Source organism: Hydra vulgaris, chromosome 10, assembly GCF_038396675.1.
Source record: "Hydra vulgaris chromosome 10, alternate assembly HydraT2T_AEP".
NCBI lineage: Eukaryota > Metazoa > Cnidaria > Hydrozoa > Anthoathecata > Hydridae > Hydra > Hydra vulgaris.
The window spans coordinates 38,753,637-38,774,297 of record NC_088929.1 but is presented as its reverse complement, the minus strand read 5'-3'; the positions used below and the strand labels follow the sequence as shown (position 1 = coordinate 38,774,297).

Sequence of the window (20,661 nt, the reverse complement as noted above, 5' to 3'; positions counted from 1 at the left end):
AAAGGATTTAGCTGTAGTTAAATTAGACGGAACTTTTTCCGTAAGTCCATAAACAGTTAGCCATGCTAGCTCGTGCTCGATTCTAGGGATGATGCTACGCTGTGGTAATTATATGGTAGCTGATCGAATTTCGCTTTAAAGAAATTGACACCTATAGTACTGAAAACTTCGTTAGGTAAGCGCTTCATATGTGAGCAACGCGGTTGTTGAAGAAGTTGAAGTAAACAAAACAATTTTTGATGATTCTACGATAAAAGCGCTTCTTTTTCGAGTAGTATTTGACTATTAAAGCAAAGAAGAGAATCATAGCGCCTAAATAGAATAAGCCGCCTTACTTTTACCAGAACCCGGCCAGTTATCAAGTTATTTGAATATTTGTTGGGGTTTAAAGTGGACTAAATGTCTACTTTAAATGTAGTAAGAAAAAAACAATTTTTTACTCAAATTGATGATGGAATATTAATTATAGTATATTCTTTTAAACACCCAATAACTACTGATTGTTGAAATTTCAATTTTTAAGGAAATAAGTTATTAAAAACAACTTTTTTGTTATTACTAACTTTACCCTTAAGGATCTTTATAATAATGATCATGGCTCCCAGTCCGTCTATGAGGGCCAAGAGGAACCAATAAATCTTTCTTATGAAAGTGTCTTATCGTTTATCTAATAAGTAAAATGTAAAAAGATTTTTTTTGGTTTTGACCACCAAGGCTCTCTACTGTCCTCCTTGCTCTCTTCTGGGCACGAAATTTAAAAGCAAAGAATTGTCACTTTTTTTGTTAGAACGGAGGAGCTAGAGATCGATGGAGGAGACTTATAGATTGTGTAAAGCAGCATAAATCCAGCGCATTGCACCAAAAGTTCTAGAACGAAGTAGATATTCTTTTTCAGGTGAAACAACACACAAAAATGGAAACTTTCTTGTCGGTATGGAGCTTATTGGTTGTTACAACATTTTCATTACATCCCACTTGGAAGATGTAAGACGCTAACAATAAATGGGCTTCAGAATGAGTGCCTCTTACTTCTTTCAGTCGTCTCAAAATGGTTTTATCAGAGAATGTAGGGACAGGGCTAAAAGCAACCACTATTAAGTTGGGAGTTACTAGATAAGAGTTATAGAGCAAGGAAACGGTTGCCAGGAGACACAAAAAGACCTAAATTTTGTCGAAAGCCTAATTTATGTCAAGAGCAATAGCATCCATCGATAATTTCTTTTATTTTTCTTCATTGTTTTACTTTAATTCTAGATTTGCTGCGTCTCATTTTTCTGTTCAAAACTCTAACCTATTTTAATCGGAAACGAAATAGAATTTAACGAGTTTTCTATTTTGCTCTCAACACTCTTACATAAATATTTAAAATGTTTTATGACTTCATTTAAGAAAAGTTAATAGGTCTTTTCAAATTTAGTACGCCATTTGTTAAAAGGGCAAAAGTGTCTTTACTTAACGGATCGAAGTTAAATATCTAGTACTTATTGCCGCAACTGTTTTTTTAGAATAGTTGCTCTTACTTATATATTTTAATCTTACTTATTTCAATAGATTTTAGGACAAAATTATAAGAAAAAATAGCAATATACCATAGTAGTAGCATAAGGTTGTAATGAATTTGCTTATGTACAAATATTTTTACCACTTAATCTATTCTATTTTTATTTTTTTCTGCATATAGAGTAGTAAGAGTCTAAACAAGACAGTCTCACAATAAAAAAGAAAAATTTTTTAATTGCAATTTTATTTCTAATAGAAACACGTTTATATGATTCCAATCTAAAATGAAAAACAAGAAAATTAGTAGCAAGTAATCAATGCAACAATAAGCTAAACAAAAAAATTAACATGTAATATTATAATGGAATAATATATATTAATGAAAAACATGCGGAAAAACAAACAAAATGTGGAAGAAACAAAAACAATTAACTTCTACAGATCCGATAATTCTAAGAATAAAACCTTTTCAAAGCCTAACAGATTTTTAAAAGCCCAAGGAAAAGGAAAAGTCAGAGAGTTAACTCATCATAAGAAAAAGTTGTTATGAAGATAAATAAATTAAATTGGGTTGAAGCCATTTTATCCATATACAAAGACTCTAGTAAAAAAAATTTAGATGAAGTTTTTAATTGAAAATTTAGAGTATAAATAAAATTTAGATGATGATGAAATTTTTCATTAAAAATTTAAAGAGGAAATATAAAAAGTCACACTTGAATAGTTTTGAAAAAGTATATCGATCATTTATAAAAAATTTCATGTAAAGCTATATAAAAAAAAACACAAGAACAAGTTATAATTTTCAAAATGATAAACTTATACTTTCTCAAGACATTTAAAATGTGACTGGCATTTTTTCTCACATCTTCATATACCAAAACAAAAACACTTGATAACATAGATACAAATAAAGTTAAAAAAAATTACTTTGTTTGCAACATCCAATGCATCATAATCAGTTGCAAGATGTACATATGCCTTTTTTAAACCATCAGGTCTATAAAAAACAAAAAGTTGACAAATCATTCAACTATAACATTTGTAAATACTTTGTTATATTTAAATTTTAACCTATTGAATATATAAGAACATTTATATCTATATATATCAATAATAAATCTACAAATTAATAGGTTGAAAATAAATTTACCTAATTAGAGTATTCACTTTAGCTACTTCAATGTCATAAAGCTTTTTTACAGCTAATTTAATTTGTGGCTTACTTGCACGAATATCTACAATAAATACTAAAGTATTATTATCTTCAATTTTTTTCATAGCAGATTCAGTAGTCAAGGGATGTTTAACTATTTGAAACTGATCTAGTTTGGTTCTTGAAGGTGCAGACTTTCTGGGATATTTAGGGGCTCTTCGGAGAGATAAAGTTTTAGGTCTTCTGAAGTGTACAGAGTGTCGAACTTTTTGTTCTTTTTTAGAATGAGTTCCTTTTACAACGGCTTTTTTAGCCTTTTCAGCCTGAACTTTGGCTTTTCCTTTACCTAAAAATAAAATCAAAAAAATTATACCATTTTACATTTAAAGTATTAAGTTAAACACACTTTTCATTAAACTAATTAAATTAATTAAAATTTGTTTGCTATTTGTTTGAATAAATAAAACAGTAATTTATTCAAAAATGATCTTTAAAAATTATATTTATATATTACTTATATATACATACAGTTTAAATAACATAAAATTTGAAAATAATAATTATATACTATTGCTAATGTAGATAAAGAAATAAAGTAGATAAAGTGTAGATAAAGAAATAAAGTAGATAAAATGTAGATTAAGAAATTCAAACATAGACATTTTTTAACAGGCAAGTTGATTTAAAGAAAGCATACATAATACATGAGTTTAAAACTAAAACTTAGTTTTTTCTTTGAAACTATTTTTTCTAATATATATATATTAGATACAAAAGATTTCATGATTTCTTTTTTTATAATAAAATACAATAGAAAATAGTTTACAATAGAAAATATTAAAATGAACATAGCAGAGGTTTTTTTCAACAAACTTAATGCTTTATAAAGTAAAATTTAAAAACTTGTCTACAGAAAAAAATGCTTAACAAAAGATGTTGCATTTATTCTGTTGCATCAGTGTCACTTCAAGAGTTTTGTGACTGTACTTTTTAGACTTTCGAGTCTTAAAGTAGTGTTTTAAATCTATTTTTAAATATAGGTATTCTCTGTAATGGGACAGTTAAGTGCAAAAAAGAAGCACTAGTTGTACATATAATAACCATGTGATCTATATAAAGATTTAATAGAATATTTTTTTAAGATATCAACAATTTTGTATGAATCACTTAAAACATTTCCAAAAAAGCTGAAACTTTAAATTTCAGTTCAAAAGAAATACAGCTTACTAATGGAAATGAATTCCAAAAAGTTTAATTTGAAAAGGTAACATTTGAAACAGTTAGCAGTTAGCCAGATATAATAACATTTAAATTTATTATACAATAAATTGAATGTGAATATCTGCATAAATATTTTTTTAGCAGTGTACATTATAGTATTTATGTACAGTGTACATAAAAACTTAACATCCAAATTGATAAAAGACAAAGATAAAAGTATTAGGTGCTTAAGGTTAGCTGAATATAATCAAATTATTAAGGCTGACATGAAACAACAGCGTCAACAAAACCTTAAGATATTTTTAGCAAAACTATGATATAATTCTTTGACGGCCATAGCATGAACACTTCGGTCAAAGAAAAGCTATTTGGAAACTTGTCATGAAAACATGTTTAACATGACTTATGGTGAATTTATGAATTAACCACATGTTAGCATAAAATAGCTTATAAAATATATACTCAAAAATTTACAATCAATCCTAAATTGTTGTAATACTTAATCTTTAAGATCGGTATCAGCTTAGTGTTAAAAATACTCATCATAACATAAATGTTGCAAAAGCAGTTGAAGAGTAACGCAAACTGTGCTTGATATAATGGAGAAAAAACAATTTTGATAACCACTCAATACCTTTATCGACAGTTTTCGCCATCTTGGAAACTCGTGTTTCAAAAAGAATGACCTCATATTAATATCCATGTTGTATTCAAATAATGCTTGCCTTTCACACTATAATAATTTCTGAGTTAAAATAGAGTGTTTAAGGATTTTTATATTAAGAGCTAACTTAAAGCAAGCATAAAAAGCTAAGAAGACTTAGTTATAAAAATTATAATTTGTTTAAAGTTAAACTTATAAAATTTCTAAATTTAAATATATTAAATTTTAAAATAATAAATAAAAAGAGTAATTTTTTTTTTAAATTTTAAGATTAAAGTTTTTATAAAACTTTATTTAAATAAAATACAGTCTGTAAAATATTTCATGTAACTCTCGTCGAATTTAAATAAAAGCGCGTCAATTTATGTAAACATACAGACAACTTTTTTAATGGGTCAAATAATAATTAATCGTTTATAAAATAATTTATATAATTGTCATTTATAACCGATTAGTTCCCTAAATATTATTATAGCATTCTCTAAGTTTCAATTCAAAATTGTCTATTTTTTTTATACAAAATTCATTTATTTAATTTATAAATTGTTAACAAAAAATATTTAAAAATCACATTAAATAATGTAATAATATATGTAATAATAATACATATAAGTATAATATGACACATATTAAGTTATTTTTATCAGTAATTTTTTACTTTTTGTATTTTTTAAATATTTGGTAACTACCATCTTATAATTTTTTAGGTAGTAAATGATAAAAATAGAATTTTAAAATGAGCTGTTTTCTTATAAAGCTTTTAATTTGTTAGTATTTATTACTAAGTATTTATCAATTTAAGCTATTTTTGTTAAGAGTTTATAATAATGTTAAAAAATAAATACTCTAGAAAAAATATTAATATTATTTTCATTATTATTGTTATTATTATTATCATTATTATTTTATTATTATTAATATTATTATTTTTTTTTTTTAAGTTTAACATTTTTAATAATGAGTTTTTAAAAAAGTTATTAAATTTAAAAGTTATATGCTACTACTCCTAAAAGATTAATATAAATTAAATTTATATCTAATAAACTTTATGATAAAAATAGTGATTTTTTATTTTAAAAGTATAATTCTATATTGCAGGTTATGTCTAATAAAGTTATTTTAGCCTTTGGTGACTCATTAACTGAAGGTTGGATCAATGGTGGCAGACAGTTTTATTCTTTTACCTCGCATCTTAAACAACTTCTTAACAATAAGGGTGAATCTAACCATGAAGTTGTTAATGCTGGATTAAGTGGTGAGGCCGTGTCACCAGAAATGTTTTTAAGACTCCCAACTATACTTTCAAAGTACAGACATATTGACTTACTTATATTACAAGGGGGCACAAATGATATTCTTAATTATAAAAATATTGTTTCTGCTATGAATCTTTTTGATGAATTTAAAAAACTAATAGATACTGCTTTAAATTACAACGTAAAAAAGATATGCGCACTCACAATAATGGAAGGATATTATACTGCTTCAGATAATGCTGTCTTGAGTCATATGGAGTGTAACAAGATTCGATTAAATTTTAATAAACAACTTTGTGATTATGTTCAATCTTGTGGCAATGACAAAATTTTTTGTTGTGATGTTTCTTCAAAGTTGCCCTTATTTTCCTTGCAATCTGCAGAACAAAAAATACTCTGGGATGATTTATTGCATCCAAGCGTTTGTGGCTATAAAAATATGGCATTGCTTATTTATAATGAAATTAATGGAAAATTTTGAACATTATATTTCTTTATGTGTTTATAAATAAAATTATAGACATGCATATGTATTAACAAGATCTATTTTTATGGTTTTTTTTACCAATATTTTTAGAAGCTTTAATCTACACACACACACACACACACACACACACACACACACACACACACACACACACACACACACACACACACACACACACACACACACACACACACACACACACACACACACACAAACACACACACATACACACACACACAAATGCATACGTATGTCTGTGTATATATATATATATATAAATATATATATATATATATATATATATGTATATTAAATTATATAATTTATAATTGTTAGTTATAATCTATATAATGTTATATCTATAATTTGTTATGTATAGACATTTTTTATATATTCTCATTATGTATGATGTTTTTTACAATTTATCAAATTTATATACTTCTACTTTCTTATGGATTGTTTTAAGCGTTGTTAATGATAATTTTTTTTACAAAACAAAACTTACATTAGCATTAGTTCACTGTATATAAATAAAATGAATGAAATGAGTTGTATACCATGAACAATATAGTTAGTGGTAATGGCATTCAAAAATGGAAAAAAAAAACACAGAATGGGTGCCAGAAGATCAAATGTTTATTTAATGAAAAGTAAACAAGCAAAGCATTTGTTATCTCCTAGTATTGTTCCAGTTGCAAACAAAGATCTTCTGCTTAAAGTCATTTCTCCTATTTTATGTTTATGTAGGACAATTTCAAAGGTAAAACATTAGTTTCTAAATTTTATCAAAAAAATTTTTTCTTCTGCAAACTATTGTAAATAAAAAGTTTAATTTTTTATATTGAATTTTTTTTTCAACAATAAAAATGATTGGAAAGGCTAAAACCTTTCATGTTAAACTAGTTTTATAGTTTCTTTTTTAATTTAGTTTTAATTTATTATGTGTTAATTATACAATTGTTTATTATATGTGTTTTTATACAATGTTATATAATGTGTTATTATATGATGTGTTTATTATATAGGAGAGTCATTCCATATCAAATCACCTAATGGTCCCCTGGGTACCATCTGAAATTTGCTTCAAATTTTGACCACCCATAATGTTTATGAAAAAAATAAACCTCAAAATTTCAACTTGATTGACCAAACCATTCAAAAGTTATGATTGATTTAATATTGACAAAAATCAGAAAAATTTAAGTGCCTGGAACATGCCGTAGATTTTTTTGATTTTTGACAGAGTTTGTAAATAAAAAAGTTGAACACCTGAAATTTTTTATGTTAATAGTTTTTAACCCAAATAATTCAATTTTATAGGTGTTTTTGATTGGCTTTGAGGAATTGATGAGGTATTGTACCCTAAAATTGCTATAAAATGCAATAATAGGAAAATTTTCAGAAACTTTTATGTGTTGCAGTTCAATACCTAAAGACAAGCAGTACCAATTTTTTTCTACTTTTTTGTACTTGGAGCAACCACTTGTAGGAATAATTAAAACTATATGTTAAAAGTTAGTTTAACACTTGCAGCAGCCTATTAAGATATCACTTTCTTTGAAAAATATAAAAATTTACATACACTTTGCAGGCATAGAAAGTAGCGTAAACAGTTGAAATAAATTATGAGTTTTACCGGTGAGGTTCTATATATAGACAATCACCAAAAAAAGATTTAAAGATCTATACTCTTATGACATAGTTTTAGCATTTTGAGTGCAATCCTTTTTTAGTTTAAGAGGATACCTAATAGCGCAAATTATATTAAAAAAAAAAAAAAAAATGCTGAAAGAAGAAGTACATATACACATGAAACAAAACTAATTTTCATCATTATTAGCAAGTTTGCAGTCACAAGCATTTCTACCCTTAATGGATGGAGCACTTATTTGACATATTACTTTGTCAAATGAAACCCAACACTGACTTGATTGTGCATCATTAGTCCATTTTAAATTTAAGTTGTTTCTATGCATGAATTTTACATTAACATCTTAGTTTTCATACAGATCTCAAGCACAAGCTCTATGTACCATTCATAATTGTAAAAACATGTAATGTATTTTACAAGGTTAAATGTTTATTACCAGGTTAAAAGTTTGAAGGAACTTTTTTTGCCTAGTTAATATTATTCAGCAAATGGGTATCATGAACAGTATCACTAGAGATTCTATGTAAAAATAATTTCTCTCCACCTGGTACAAAACTGTGAGCTTCTTGTGCCTGTAACTGTGCTCATCTCTTTATATCGTTTCTTTAGGTTAAAATAAGTTTCATGGTTATTGATATCATCACTGTAATCAATATCAATGTAATACATCAATGTAAAATATGCTAACACCTTTAATGCTTTTTTCAGCCCATGTAAACAGTTCATTTGGTGTGAGAATCTGGTTTGCTCCTCATAGACTCGCTTTTGCTGCTTCTCTTATTATAGTTCCTCCTATTCCATCACATTGACTTTTGTCATGGGATGTAGCAAAGAAGTGATGCTCAGCATTTATATTGTGATCTTCAAGATGGTACATTAAGTTTAACAGACATTAGTAATTTTTGTATTGTGACACAGCACCTTCACTGAAGTATTTTATTTTGTTGATTGTGGGTAAACAATGAACGGTCATGGAGAAGATGGTCAGAAATTGTACAATAGCATTCATATTTGAGTTGATTTTTTTCATCTTTGTAATAAACAGCAAATGGATGTAAGGTAGCTTGATCGGCTTGCAAGTAAAACCTTTGTACAGCATCTTGCACAAGAAAACTATAGTTCTCTGCAAAATCTATAAGAATAAGGCAAGTGTGTTGATCTAATGTTCTTTTTGCCTATGATAAGTAGGAGGATTGTACATCTCCGATAAAGCGGTGGTGACAAAGGTCATACAAAGTTTCACTTAGTTTTAATAAACTCAATAATGTTTGTTTGGTCTGTGACAAGTGCAGTTTGGTCAGTTGACACCTATTGTTTGTATGTGATCTGATCATCAAAATCAAAATCATTATTTTCAAACATTATTTTTGAAGTGCTTCATATCTAGAAATATAGGTTTTTTCATGGTGAAAACATAGCTTTTCATTTGGCTCGAAAGTGTATCCTATCCTTTGAATTAAAACTTCAATATCAGTATCTTTTAATCTTATTCTTCCTACCATTCTACAATATGACATTTCATCACAATCTTCATTTAAAACTCTTCCCACACACCATTTCTCTGATATTTTTTACTAATCAAAAAATATTAAAATTGAGGGTTAAAACGTAACATTATAATCAAAATTTTTTTATATTTTTCCAGTAATAGAATTAGTAAAAATGAAATCTTAAGTACAAATATGATTAAAGCTGTCTAAAATGCAACCAATAAACTATTTTTACATATAACTATTTCTGCATACATAAAACTTTTTAGTTTTTGGTTCTTGCAATATTAAAAAATAATAAAATCCAGAAAATACTGCACAGATTTAGATTTTAATAAACTCTTGAAGCAATTGAAGTATTTTATACTCAAATTATAACCATGTGAAAATTATATCATTATAATTATATTATATGCATAAAATTAAATAAATACATATTATAAAATCATATCAAATAAATTAAGTTAAGACACTGATAATGTTTTTTTAGGGAAAACTGATTATATTTATTCAGGGAAAAATTTAGAGTATACACCTAGGTCATAGGGTTACAATCATGTTATACGATAGAGTATAGGTCTTTAAATTTTTTTTTTTGATAATTGTCAATATATAGAACCTTGCCAGTAAAATGTTTCATAATTTATTTTAACTGTCTCCGCTACTTTCTATGCCTACAAAGAAATTTTTTTTCTAATATTACATTATTTAGCAACTTTGAGGTACAAGAACTCAAAAATTGTTTAAAATCAGTTAAAAACACCTGTAAAAATAGATAATTTTGGGTGAAAAACTACTACCGTAAAAAATTTCAGATGATATTCTATTTTATTTAAAAAGTTACGACCTGTTAAAAATTAAAAAAAAAATCTACTGTAAGCTCCAGATACTCAAATTTTTCCAATTTTGGTCAATATTGATTCAATTATAACTTTTGAATGGTTTGGTCAATCAAGCTGAAATTTTCAGGATTGTGTTTTTTTTATAAAAGCTGTGGGTGGTCAAAATTTGAAGCAAATTTGAGGTGGTACCCTGGGGCACTTTTGAAAAACTAGGTAATTTCATATGGAATAACCCAGAGCTTCTAGTAAGAACTTTTTTTTAAAAGTTCGAACCTGAACATGTTCGAACCATTATGGAAAAAAGTTCTAACTATGTCAAACTTTATTTTAGTTACATTAAAACACACAAAAGTAATACAAAGTATGCGTAAAAGTATTTATTTGTTTATCATCATTAATTAGGACAAAAGTAAGTAATGGGTCAAATCATTATATTTCAACCAATGGCCTGTGGCTCACTATCTCTGATTTTCCTGATTTTTACATTTTGTTATGTGCATCATGTAGATAGGTTAAATTTGAAATTTCACACTTCCAAGTACAACAGTTCAGAAGTTATAGCTTTACAAACATGACACAGTGGCCCCCCCTTGATTTACAAATGGTCAAAACAGATTACTTTAGAGCTGTATAACTTTTTTCTCACTTTCAACAAGTGTCTCATTTTTTCTAGAACTATTTTCTGGATAGTTCTCTCTTTAAAAAAGTGGTTTTTATTAACTTGTGTTAAATTAGAAAAAAATTATGACCTCCTCAACTTTGGAAAAAATCATAAAATTGCTAAAATTTGCCAAAATGAAACTAACTGTAGCATTATTCTGTTCATCCACAAGTCTTTACAGATAGCTTTTCTGATTAGCTACTGCTGTCTGCAATAAACAGGCAAAATATAGGCAGCTTGTTGCAGTTTAGAGCTTAATATATCTAAAAGCAATATGTCCACTCGCCTAAAAAGTCCAATTTTCAGTCATTTTGAGATGCTTGTAAATTTTTCTAACACTTTGTTTTGATCTAAGATTAACAGCATATAAGACCATTAGACCTAACTATCTGAAAATGCAAACATTATAAACTTGTCAAATCCACACCAAAAAGGCCAGCATTTTTAAATCACCCTATTTTTCAATAATCAACAGTTGTATGCGTTACTAGAAACCAGTGCCCCTCTAATCTGCCAACTGGCCTATGTAAAGGGTGCAACTAATTATTAGTCATTTCTTAATAAAAGGAAAGATATGGTTGGTTGTCCTCTCCTTGATCTGGTCTTTGTAGTAGATAGGGGCACAAATAAAGGGGGCAGTAACTTTTTAGTGACCTTCATTATGGTTCAAATAAAGGTCTCTAAATTAATTTAGATATTTAGGTACTTAATACCTAAATATCTAAATTAATTTCAAAATGAAACCATTATTTCTTTAAATTCTATTTTATTATAGGTAATCAGTGGTGTTTATGTGGTCTGGACCTCTCCCCCCCCCCACTCACTAAGGTGAGGGGGAGAGGCGGAGGGGTGGCACCAATCAAATTCAATTAACTTTTAGAAATTTAATTAACTTTTGTTAATTCTCTTTTGAGACCATTACATTGTATATTTGCTGGAAAATCTCGCACAGATTTTTGATAGTTACTATGAAAATTTTGCTTTTAGATATATTAAGCTCTAAACTGCAACAAGCTGCCTATATTTTGCCTGTTTATTGCAGACAGCAGTAGCTAATCAGAAAAGCTATCTGTAAAGACTTGTGAATGAACAGAATAATGCTACAGTTAGTTTCATTTTGGCAAATTTTAGCAATTTTATGATTTCTTCCAAAGTTGAGGAGGTCATAATTTTTTTCTAATTTAACACAAGTTAATAAAAACCACTTTTTTAAAGAGAGAACTATCCAGAAAATAGTTCTAGAAAAAATGAGACACTTGTTGAAAGTGAGAAAAAAGTTATACAGCTCTAAAGTAATCTGTTTTGACCATTTGTAAATCAAGGGGGGGGGGCCACTGTGTCATGTTTGTAAGGCTATAACTTCTGAACTGTTGTACTTGGAAGTGTGAAATTTCAAATTTAACCTATCTACATGATGCACATAACAATATGTAAAAATCAGAGATGGTGCCCCACAAAGTTTTTTTAAATTGGTTGAAATATAATGATTTGACCCTAATATCAATGTATTCTTCATAGTTTGCTTTAAAAAAGGTAGTGCATCTAAAGTTTTGTCATTTAAAGAACTTCTTATTTTAGTAGCAAAAAATTCCAAGACTAGAAAAAGCTCTCTTACCTTCTACAGATATAGGAGGAATTGTTTGAAGAGCTTTGAAAAGTGAATCTAATTACTTGGGTCTAGCTTTGCCAGCTTCAAAAAGAGCCATTTGCTTTTGAACAAAGTTTGTTTCAATTTCCTGATGGTCAAGTTTCATTTCAGTGTCTGATTGTTCAATAAAAAGTTTGAGTTGTTGAGCTAAATTCAATTCATTTAAATACTTTTTATGTTATCAATTATACTATTAATATTTACTTCTTTGTCATCATCAGAACTATCATCAGATGGCTTTAAATAATCGCTGAAGGAGATTGGTAGCAAGATCAGTAATCTTTTTTAAAGTTTTTTAAATCTTGTTGCCCAATCTTTATTTAAGACATTCTCATTTGACAAGTACTTCATGATATGATTTTAAATGAACTTTATCTACTTTCAATTATTCTTTTTTCAAATATTTATTTTACAAGTTGATTTATTAAGTATTAGTTTCATGAAGTTTTTTTCTTGTAAATTCAATCACAATTTTAGAATAACCTGTAACCTTGATCATAATCTACAGCTTCCATATCACCATCAACAGGGTTATTATCAGAACCATGTGCATCAACTTTGTTTTTTGTGAAGAGTACATCAATTACACATAGATAAATAGCATGGTTGTAACATACTTGATGTTCAGGCTAAGTGTCACGACCAATTTTTTTCATTAAGCTAGCTCCATTAATAACAGAAGCTAAAATATCTTTGTCCAAATTCAAATCATGAATTAAGCTTATCACTGATCAATTTAATGGCTTTTGCTGCATTGTACCTTGCATTCTTAACATTTCAAGCAATTGAAATCCTTCATTATGATGTAGATTTAAGTTAACATATCTTCTGTTTTTTACTGAAGTATACTCATCAAATGTCAGATTAAACTTCTTTAAACATATCCATATTTTTTATTTCGCACAACTAAAACTTATATTTGCTTGTCAAAGTTATATAAATTTGCCTTTTTTTTTTTTTTTATAGCTTAGAAATTTTAAAGATATATTTTATGGGTATCACAATGGAATTTTTTAGAGTAACAAAAACTGTCAAATAAAATCACAGTTTAAAAAAGATTTTGGTTTAACTGTTAAAAGATGATATTAAAGAATCTAATTTTCATATATATGTATATATATATATATATATATATATATATATATATATATATATATATATATATATATATATATATATATATATATATATATATATATATATATGTTCGAACTTTAAGAGAAAAAAAGTTTGAACTTGAGCCTTTTAAAAATATCAAAAGTTTGAACGTTCAAGCCTGAACATGTTCAAACTGGAAGTTTGAACATGTTCAGGCTCAAGTGCACATCGCTGCACCTGATGTGAATCTGGTTCAAAGGAACTTGTAATTCAAGGGAAATTGAAGACTTTTGAATCTCTGGAAAAAAATGTCTCACTCTCCAAGTTAGCAGGTTACAATATCAGAAAAGCTCATGACTACAAAAATATTGTTCATTCTTCAATATTTAAACTACCTGAAGACACTTTTTTTTTTAATTTTTATTTTTGATTTTGAACTTTGATTTTGAAGTTCCTTCCTCCCATGGAATTATAAAAATTATCTTTTTTTTACTTTTTTTTTTTTTTACAACTCTTTGGGCTGATGCATTACACATTAAACAACAATCTTACCAAGGAGGACATTTTGCAGGAAATGAGTCAAAAAAGCTGCTACACAATATTGATATTCTTCAATCAATTGCTGAGAAACGCTCTTGCTACGCAGCCATCCCATTCATTGATACTTTTTGAAATTTCAATGTGGTAGTGTCTGGCTGTTTTGGATGCAACCTTGATCCAAACTACCCACAAATAATTGAAGCATTAAGAGTGTCTTATCTGGCATCGCAAAATGTGTCTTAACACCTAAGGTCCATGCAGTATTTTCCATGTGAAAGATTTACTCAGAACAGGCAACAGAAGCAATGCATCATAACTTTCAGATACATTGGGAAAGGTAGAAAAGGCCCAATCATTCATAATACAGTAAGAAGTTGCAATGTTGACTCATTGATTTCAATAGTAAACATTGCTTGTGAAAACTCATTTTAAGAAGGGATTTAAGAATGAGTTGTTTTAGAATTTGTGCTACTTGTATAGCTTCAAGATTATATGATTTTGCTTACCTTTTTAATAATGATGTAAATTGGAGATTTTTACTACTATAAAAAGCAAAATCAGCTGTTATTTCACATGTTTGTGCAATCAATAAAATTTCCCAGTAAACACAAGATGAGTTTAATACATATTAATACTTTTATTAAGCATTGAAAACACCTTTGTGTTTACTGGGATGAAAATTCAAATGTAAATAACTTGCCAGAACATTGTAACCACAATAATCACCACCATAAATTTTTTTAAATAACTTTTGTAAACTGATATTTTGAGTTTGTATTTTTTGTATTTATGTTTTTTTTTTTTTTATTAGTATTATTTAATTTTAAATTATTTAGTTATTTTTAAGTTAAAACAAAGAGTAGATTTTTTTTTCTTTAAAGTTTAACTATTAATTTTCTATTAGATTTTTTTGATACCAAGATGGCTAAACACATTTTCACCTGTTGAAAAAATAGATATTCTTGAAAAAAGGATTTTATACTTGGAACATGAAGTTAGTTTATTGAAAACTCAAAATAAAGTAAATTTTTTTGTAATATATTTTTTTGCTTTATGATAAATCTAATGTTATTTTTTTTGATCAATTTTACTAGCTTTGTATATTATTTTAGTGTGTTACCGCCAGGTATGATTGTCTATTTTAGGTAAAGATAAGAGTTGAAGTTAATGGTTTTAAACTGAAATTTTATTGAAATTTTAAATTGGTTTAAATTCTGCTGAAGTTTCAAAAAAAAAGTGTAGCAATAGATTAAAATCTTGGCTTAGCTAACTCTGTACATGAATTATTCTTTAGTTTCAAAGAAATTTGCTATGTTTCTGTTATGTCTCTCTTGCTATGTCTCTCATAAGTGAGCGATTCTGTTATGTCTCTTTAGTTTCAAAGAAATTTGCCATGTTTCTGTTATGTCTCTCTTGCTATGTCTCTCATAAGTGAGCAATTTTTCTTTTTTAGTAAGCATTATTTAATTCAATCAATAAAATTCAATCTACATAGAAAAAGAAAAAGTTAAAAATTTAGGATGAGCTCTAGGAAATGAACGGGGCCCTGGCCCTGGCTAAAAATGAGACTCTTTGCAACCCCAACCTTGGCAAAGTTATAAGATTTAGCAGGAGTTGATAGCCGGGACTAGAAAATAATTTATAATACTTTATATATTATAATTTTTTACTTACATTTACTATTTATTAAATACTGGTGTATATTTATATTTTTTTAAACTCTAATTTACTTCCAACAAGATTGCAAGCAACCACTATTAAGTTAAGAGTTGTTTTAAATAGAGGGTAGGTTAAAAAGCAAGGAAGCGGTTAACTGAAGACTTTAACAGTTGTAGGTTGTATAAATAAGGTAAACATGAAGATGGGTAAAAGTTATAAAGTTTTTTTGATGCGCAAGGAAAAAAACTGGATTGATAAAAGTTTTTATAGCATGAAGGGCAGATACAATAAAAATATGCAACTTGATGAGTAAGAAGCCAAGCAAGAATGATTTATTTAAATAGAGATTTGCATTGGCCATGATTAGAGAAACAGCATAAAAAAGGAAGGCTAATGCCTGATGATGATGATGATGATGATGATGATGATGATGATGATGATCATCATCATCATCATCATCATCATCATCATCATCATCATCATGATTATGATGAACATGTTGATTATAATGATGTTTATATATGCATATATATATACAAAATATAACATAAATTTTTAATAAAAAAAATATACTTTAGAATGTATAAATATTTTTGCAGCCCCGTTCACAAACCCGGCCCTGGCTATATTTTATCAAGTTTGGCCCCAACCCCGGTCAAATATTAACCTCGTTCGCTTACTAACAAAATCTAAAACTAGTTATTTTTATTGATTCTGTGAAAAGATTTTGGTACTATTTTTGTTTTTTTTATTGTTTAACAAATGAAAGAATTAAATATTTTATATTATTTATAGCTGTTATCAATTCCTACATGTCACACAACTCAATCTGCAACTTCTCTGCCCTCGCTGAGTCTTCCTCCACAACCGCCTCCACCTCCACCTTTGCCAGTGTTTGTTTTGCCAAGTCAACATAATTCAGCAAATATAAAAAGTTGTGTAATGGTAGTATTTTAATTGAGATTTAAATAATTTATTTATTATTTGTGTTTTTTAACTTTTATTTATTGCTTGAGTATTTTATTATTTTAATTTTTGAGTGTTTTATTATTTTAATTGAGATATAAATTTTTTTTTCTCCTGGTGTTCTCTCAAAAAAGAAACTACAGTGAAACATTAAAAAACAAGTATGGTATAAATCTTTATAATTAATTTTTAAACATTTTGGCTTGTAAAAACTTTAAACACTTTCCCATGTAGACTAAACCTTTCATATAACCCTAAGTTGTAAATGGGCATTATCTCATGACTGTTGGCTGGATTATCTTTCTCAATAAAATAATTGGTACTTTTACTGTCAAGTAAAGAACATTTTTAACAAACAGAAGCTAAATCATGCCAAAGACATAATTTTCATAAGAGTATTGATTTTAATGTGTGAACAAAGTCAAAGATTGTTTATAGCAATCTTTTTTGTATGTATTTTAGTTAGCTGAATTTTTTAACTTTTTTTTGGAGGAGAGTAGAAAAATGTTCTTGGGATTACTGGTGTAGTATTCATAATTCTCAACAGCTGTAGAATTCGATAAAGTAAATTAGAATTCATCATCCAAAACAAAATTCCTGTTAAAAAACATTTTATGTAAGCATCCAGATTTAGTGTGAGTATCAACTTTTTACTGCTTAGCTTTTGTAGTGATTCCTGGTGATGGTATTTAATGGTATTGTCTTATTAATCTATGAGTGCATTTGGACTTTTGATTTTTTTTTTTAACTTATTTTTTAATGGTTGCTTTGCCATTGTTGTCGAAATAATCCGCAAGCTTATTTTGACAATAATCTTGACTTTTTTTTACTATTTTTGCACCTTTTCTTTTTAAGTTTTTTGTTTTCTGCACTCATTCCACTTTCATATCTTTTAATTATACAATATATTTGATATTACAAATTATACGATATAAAGTTAATGTCAGAACACTATTTTTATATAAGTAAAAAGTTTTCCTTGTGTAATACTATTTTTGTAGAACTTTTACAAATGTTTTTTTATCTACCATTTTTAAGCTACCATTTTTAAGCAATCATTTTAAAGTTTATTCTTATAAATAAAAACCAATTATTTTTGATTAATACTTTCCAGTTTTTTGTAATTACATAATGTCTAGTTTATGTAAACATTAAGACATATGTTGTTTAAACATTTGCACAATAGCCATTGCATTTCGTTGAGTTCTATTTTTAAGAAAACACTTGTTTTAACTCATTTATTTTTTATTTTAAATATTAATTAGTAATTATTTTTTGGTAGAACCCATCGGAAAGTAGATTAGCAACTGATGAACTTCTAAAAGATATCAAGTTGCGCAAGGTTCTTCAAACAAATGTTGAACACACTGTTGATGAAGAAAAAAAAGTCCCACTAGTTAGTGTACAAGATATAAAGAATGTAAAATTAAAAAAAACTGTTTGCAAAAGGACACAACACAGAACTCCTCCATTCAATATGGCATCAACTCTGTTTGCACTTAGAGCGAGAAATATAAATATTAAAAAGTCTTCAGGAAACAAGAAGTAAGATTTTTTTTTCTTTAAAAAAAATAATTTAATATGAGTCTTGAAAATGTCCCCTGCTCAGGGATTCTCAAGTTTTCAGGTCACATATTTAGCTGAGAATGTTGAACAACTGCATGCTATTATTAAAGTAATCCCTTACGCAATACGATAATAGACATACAAATCTTAAATCTTTGTCAACAGTTCAAAATAAATGAATTATAGAGTATAGATTTTATTATTATTTTTCCTAATAATGTTTTTTATGTTATAATTACATAACAGTTATTCTAAGGATGACAATGTGTTTTTTCTAAGTTATAAAAATGGTCTATAACTTCTTTTAAATAAATGTATATTTACTTTTGTCTTTGTTGTTGCTGTTCATTTTGATTTTAGTCGTTGAACACTCAAATCAAAGTATTTTTTAAATTTGTTCTGATTGTTATTGTAAGTTTTCTTACAAATGAACTAAAACAAAGTATATGCATAACAAGAAAAAAGGAAATTTAGTACATTAGTTCATATACACATAAATTTTTTAACTAAAGCAAGAATACGTTTTTCAAAGGGAATACTATTTATTCAATGAATACAATTTATCAGAAATTTTGCATCATTTGTAAATATGTAAATACCTTATATTTAATTGTATTAGTAGTTTTTTGCTGGAAAAAGTTGAATGAAAATAAAATGAAGTGTGGAATGCAAGTTTTTTAGAATAAAGCTGTAATGAGTACTGGTCTCATAAAGTTCTCATACACTAGACAAAATATTTACAAGTGTCAGTATTTATAAAATTTTGTTTAATAAATACTGATATTTAGTTTAAATATGATTAAAGCATTGTGATAAAATTAAATTTCAACTTGGCAAGTTTTACCAAAAATAATGATTATAAATATAAGAATGTAAATAAAGAAACAACAATGTTACAATTTAATTTTATTAGTAACTTGGATATTGATAAGAACTCGTGTGGATTAAGGATGAAGACTAATGAATTGATGAAGTTTTTTGATAAGATTTGCTACTCTAGTTGGTTTGTCGGTTTTTACTTGACTGTGTTTACATTAATTACCCTAAAAGTTAAAAGTTTTCTTAACAATTGCACTAAATTTATGATTTTAAAAATGTTTTAGTAATATAAATTAGGTCTCCTGGAGATGTAATTCGTCGTCATCTAAGAAAAGTTCCTGTAAAACGCAGTCCTGGCGGTACTCCAATGGTGTTAAGAGATTTTAGTAAAAGTACTGGAGAAGGTCTCACGCCCATGCTAAGCAATGCTCTGAAAGATAAATTTAAAGTAAGTCATTTAAAGTAAATAAATGTTAAGAAAATAAAAGTTGTGTGTTATTTGTTAATTATTTGTTTAGAATGCTAGCGAAAATGTAAAATCAAGCCCTTGCACGCCTAACATTACACTTCAGTTTGTATGTTGTTATTTATTTGTTTATATATTTATATTTTTATTGCATTTAGTTTATTCAAAATTAATAATTTTTTTTACATAATTTTAATCTGTTGTTTTTAAATTTTTTTAAATCTAAACATCAACTATTTTGTATTATAAAAAACTCATGATTTTTTTTTAATACATAGGATTGCGAAGCTGTCTGATTGAAGCAAGATAATTGATTATTATGCAGTCGGTTGTTTATCACACTTATCAAAATCTAGTTATTTATGTAGTAGAACGCCAAATCTTAATGAAAAAAATAAGTTTTGCATTGCGCTCTCATCCAAAAATAACCGGGTTTTGACAGCGCTATTTCACGCCAATAATTTTATAACGCCTACATCACGCCAAAATTTTGACAACCCTATATCACGCCAAACCCTTTTTATAAATACACATTAAAGTATACACATTATTAACTTATATATATATATATATATATATATATATATATATATATATATATATATATATATATATATATATATATATATATATATATATATATATATATATATATATATATATATATATATATATATATATATATATATATATATATATATATATATATATATATATATACATATATATATATATATATATATATATATTCGGACTTTTGAATTAAAGTCCTTTGTTTAAAACTAAAATAGTGTCTCTAAATATTTTTATAAAAAAGCTTTTAGACAGATACTTATAATGACCAAACTGCTAGATGTTATTGATGTATACTGTTTGTTGCTAGGTGCTAATGATGTATGCTACGTAATAATAGCTTTTAAATTTATTTTACACGTGTGATATCGTAGATTTTGGAACTTAAAAATATTTTT

The 20,661-nt window shown here is 27.0% G+C and overlaps 3 protein-coding genes across 3 annotated transcripts; 2 read left to right on the top strand and 1 right to left on the bottom strand.

Moving 5' to 3' along the window:
- Window positions 1-1,586: 1,586 nt before the first annotated feature.
- On the bottom strand, window positions 1,587-4,626 carry LOC100207752 (large ribosomal subunit protein uL23). Its single transcript, XM_065807972.1, has 4 exons — window positions 4,512-4,626; window positions 2,654-3,002; window positions 2,431-2,500; window positions 1,587-1,779 (listed from the first exon to the last, which is right to left on the bottom strand). Exons 1-4 carry the CDS (start codon window positions 4,531-4,533, stop codon window positions 1,765-1,767), a joined length of 456 nt encoding a protein of 151 aa, XP_065664044.1. The 5' UTR covers window positions 4,534-4,626; the 3' UTR covers window positions 1,587-1,764.
- Window positions 4,627-5,642: 1,016 nt separating this feature from the next.
- LOC100208965 (uncharacterized) lies at window positions 5,643-6,278 on the top strand. Its single transcript, XM_065808627.1, has one exon. The coding sequence runs from the start codon at window positions 5,643-5,645 to the stop codon at window positions 6,276-6,278; it is 636 nt and encodes a 211-aa protein (XP_065664699.1).
- A 516-nt stretch (window positions 6,279-6,794) lies between these two features.
- LOC101235703 (proline-rich protein 11) lies at window positions 6,795-20,027 on the top strand. The gene is made up of 7 exons (XM_065807971.1): window positions 6,795-7,044; window positions 15,119-15,235; window positions 16,669-16,818; window positions 18,122-18,384; window positions 19,522-19,672; window positions 19,743-19,799; window positions 19,969-20,027. The coding sequence occupies exons 1-7, from the start codon at window positions 6,865-6,867 to the stop codon at window positions 19,984-19,986; spliced, it is 936 nt and encodes a 311-aa protein (XP_065664043.1). The 5' UTR covers window positions 6,795-6,864; the 3' UTR covers window positions 19,987-20,027.
- The last annotated feature ends 634 nt before the right edge of the window (window positions 20,028-20,661 follow it).

Coding starts and splice junctions, on each gene's coding strand:
- LOC100207752 (XM_065807972.1), bottom strand. CDS start 4,533: ATGGCGAAAACTGTCGATAAAG. Junction 3,003..4,511: donor GGCGAAAACTGTCGATAAAG/GTATTGAGTGGT, acceptor TTTTATTTTTAG/GTAAAGGAAAAGCCAAAGTT. Junction 2,501..2,653: donor AAAGTGAATACTCTAATTAG/GTAAATTTATTT, acceptor TGTTTTTTATAG/ACCTGATGGTTTAAAAAAGG.
- LOC100208965 (XM_065808627.1), top strand. CDS start 5,643: ATGTCTAATAAAGTTATTTTAGCCTTTGGTGACTCATTAACTGAAGGT.
- LOC101235703 (XM_065807971.1), top strand. CDS start 6,865: ATGGCATTCAAAAATGGAAAAAAAAAACACAGAATGGGTGCCAGAAGA. Junction 18,385..19,521: donor AAGTCTTCAGGAAACAAGAA/GTAAGATTTTTT, acceptor AATATAAATTAG/GTCTCCTGGAGATGTAATTC. Junction 19,673..19,742: donor CTCTGAAAGATAAATTTAAA/GTAAGTCATTTA, acceptor TTATTTGTTTAG/AATGCTAGCGAAAATGTAAA.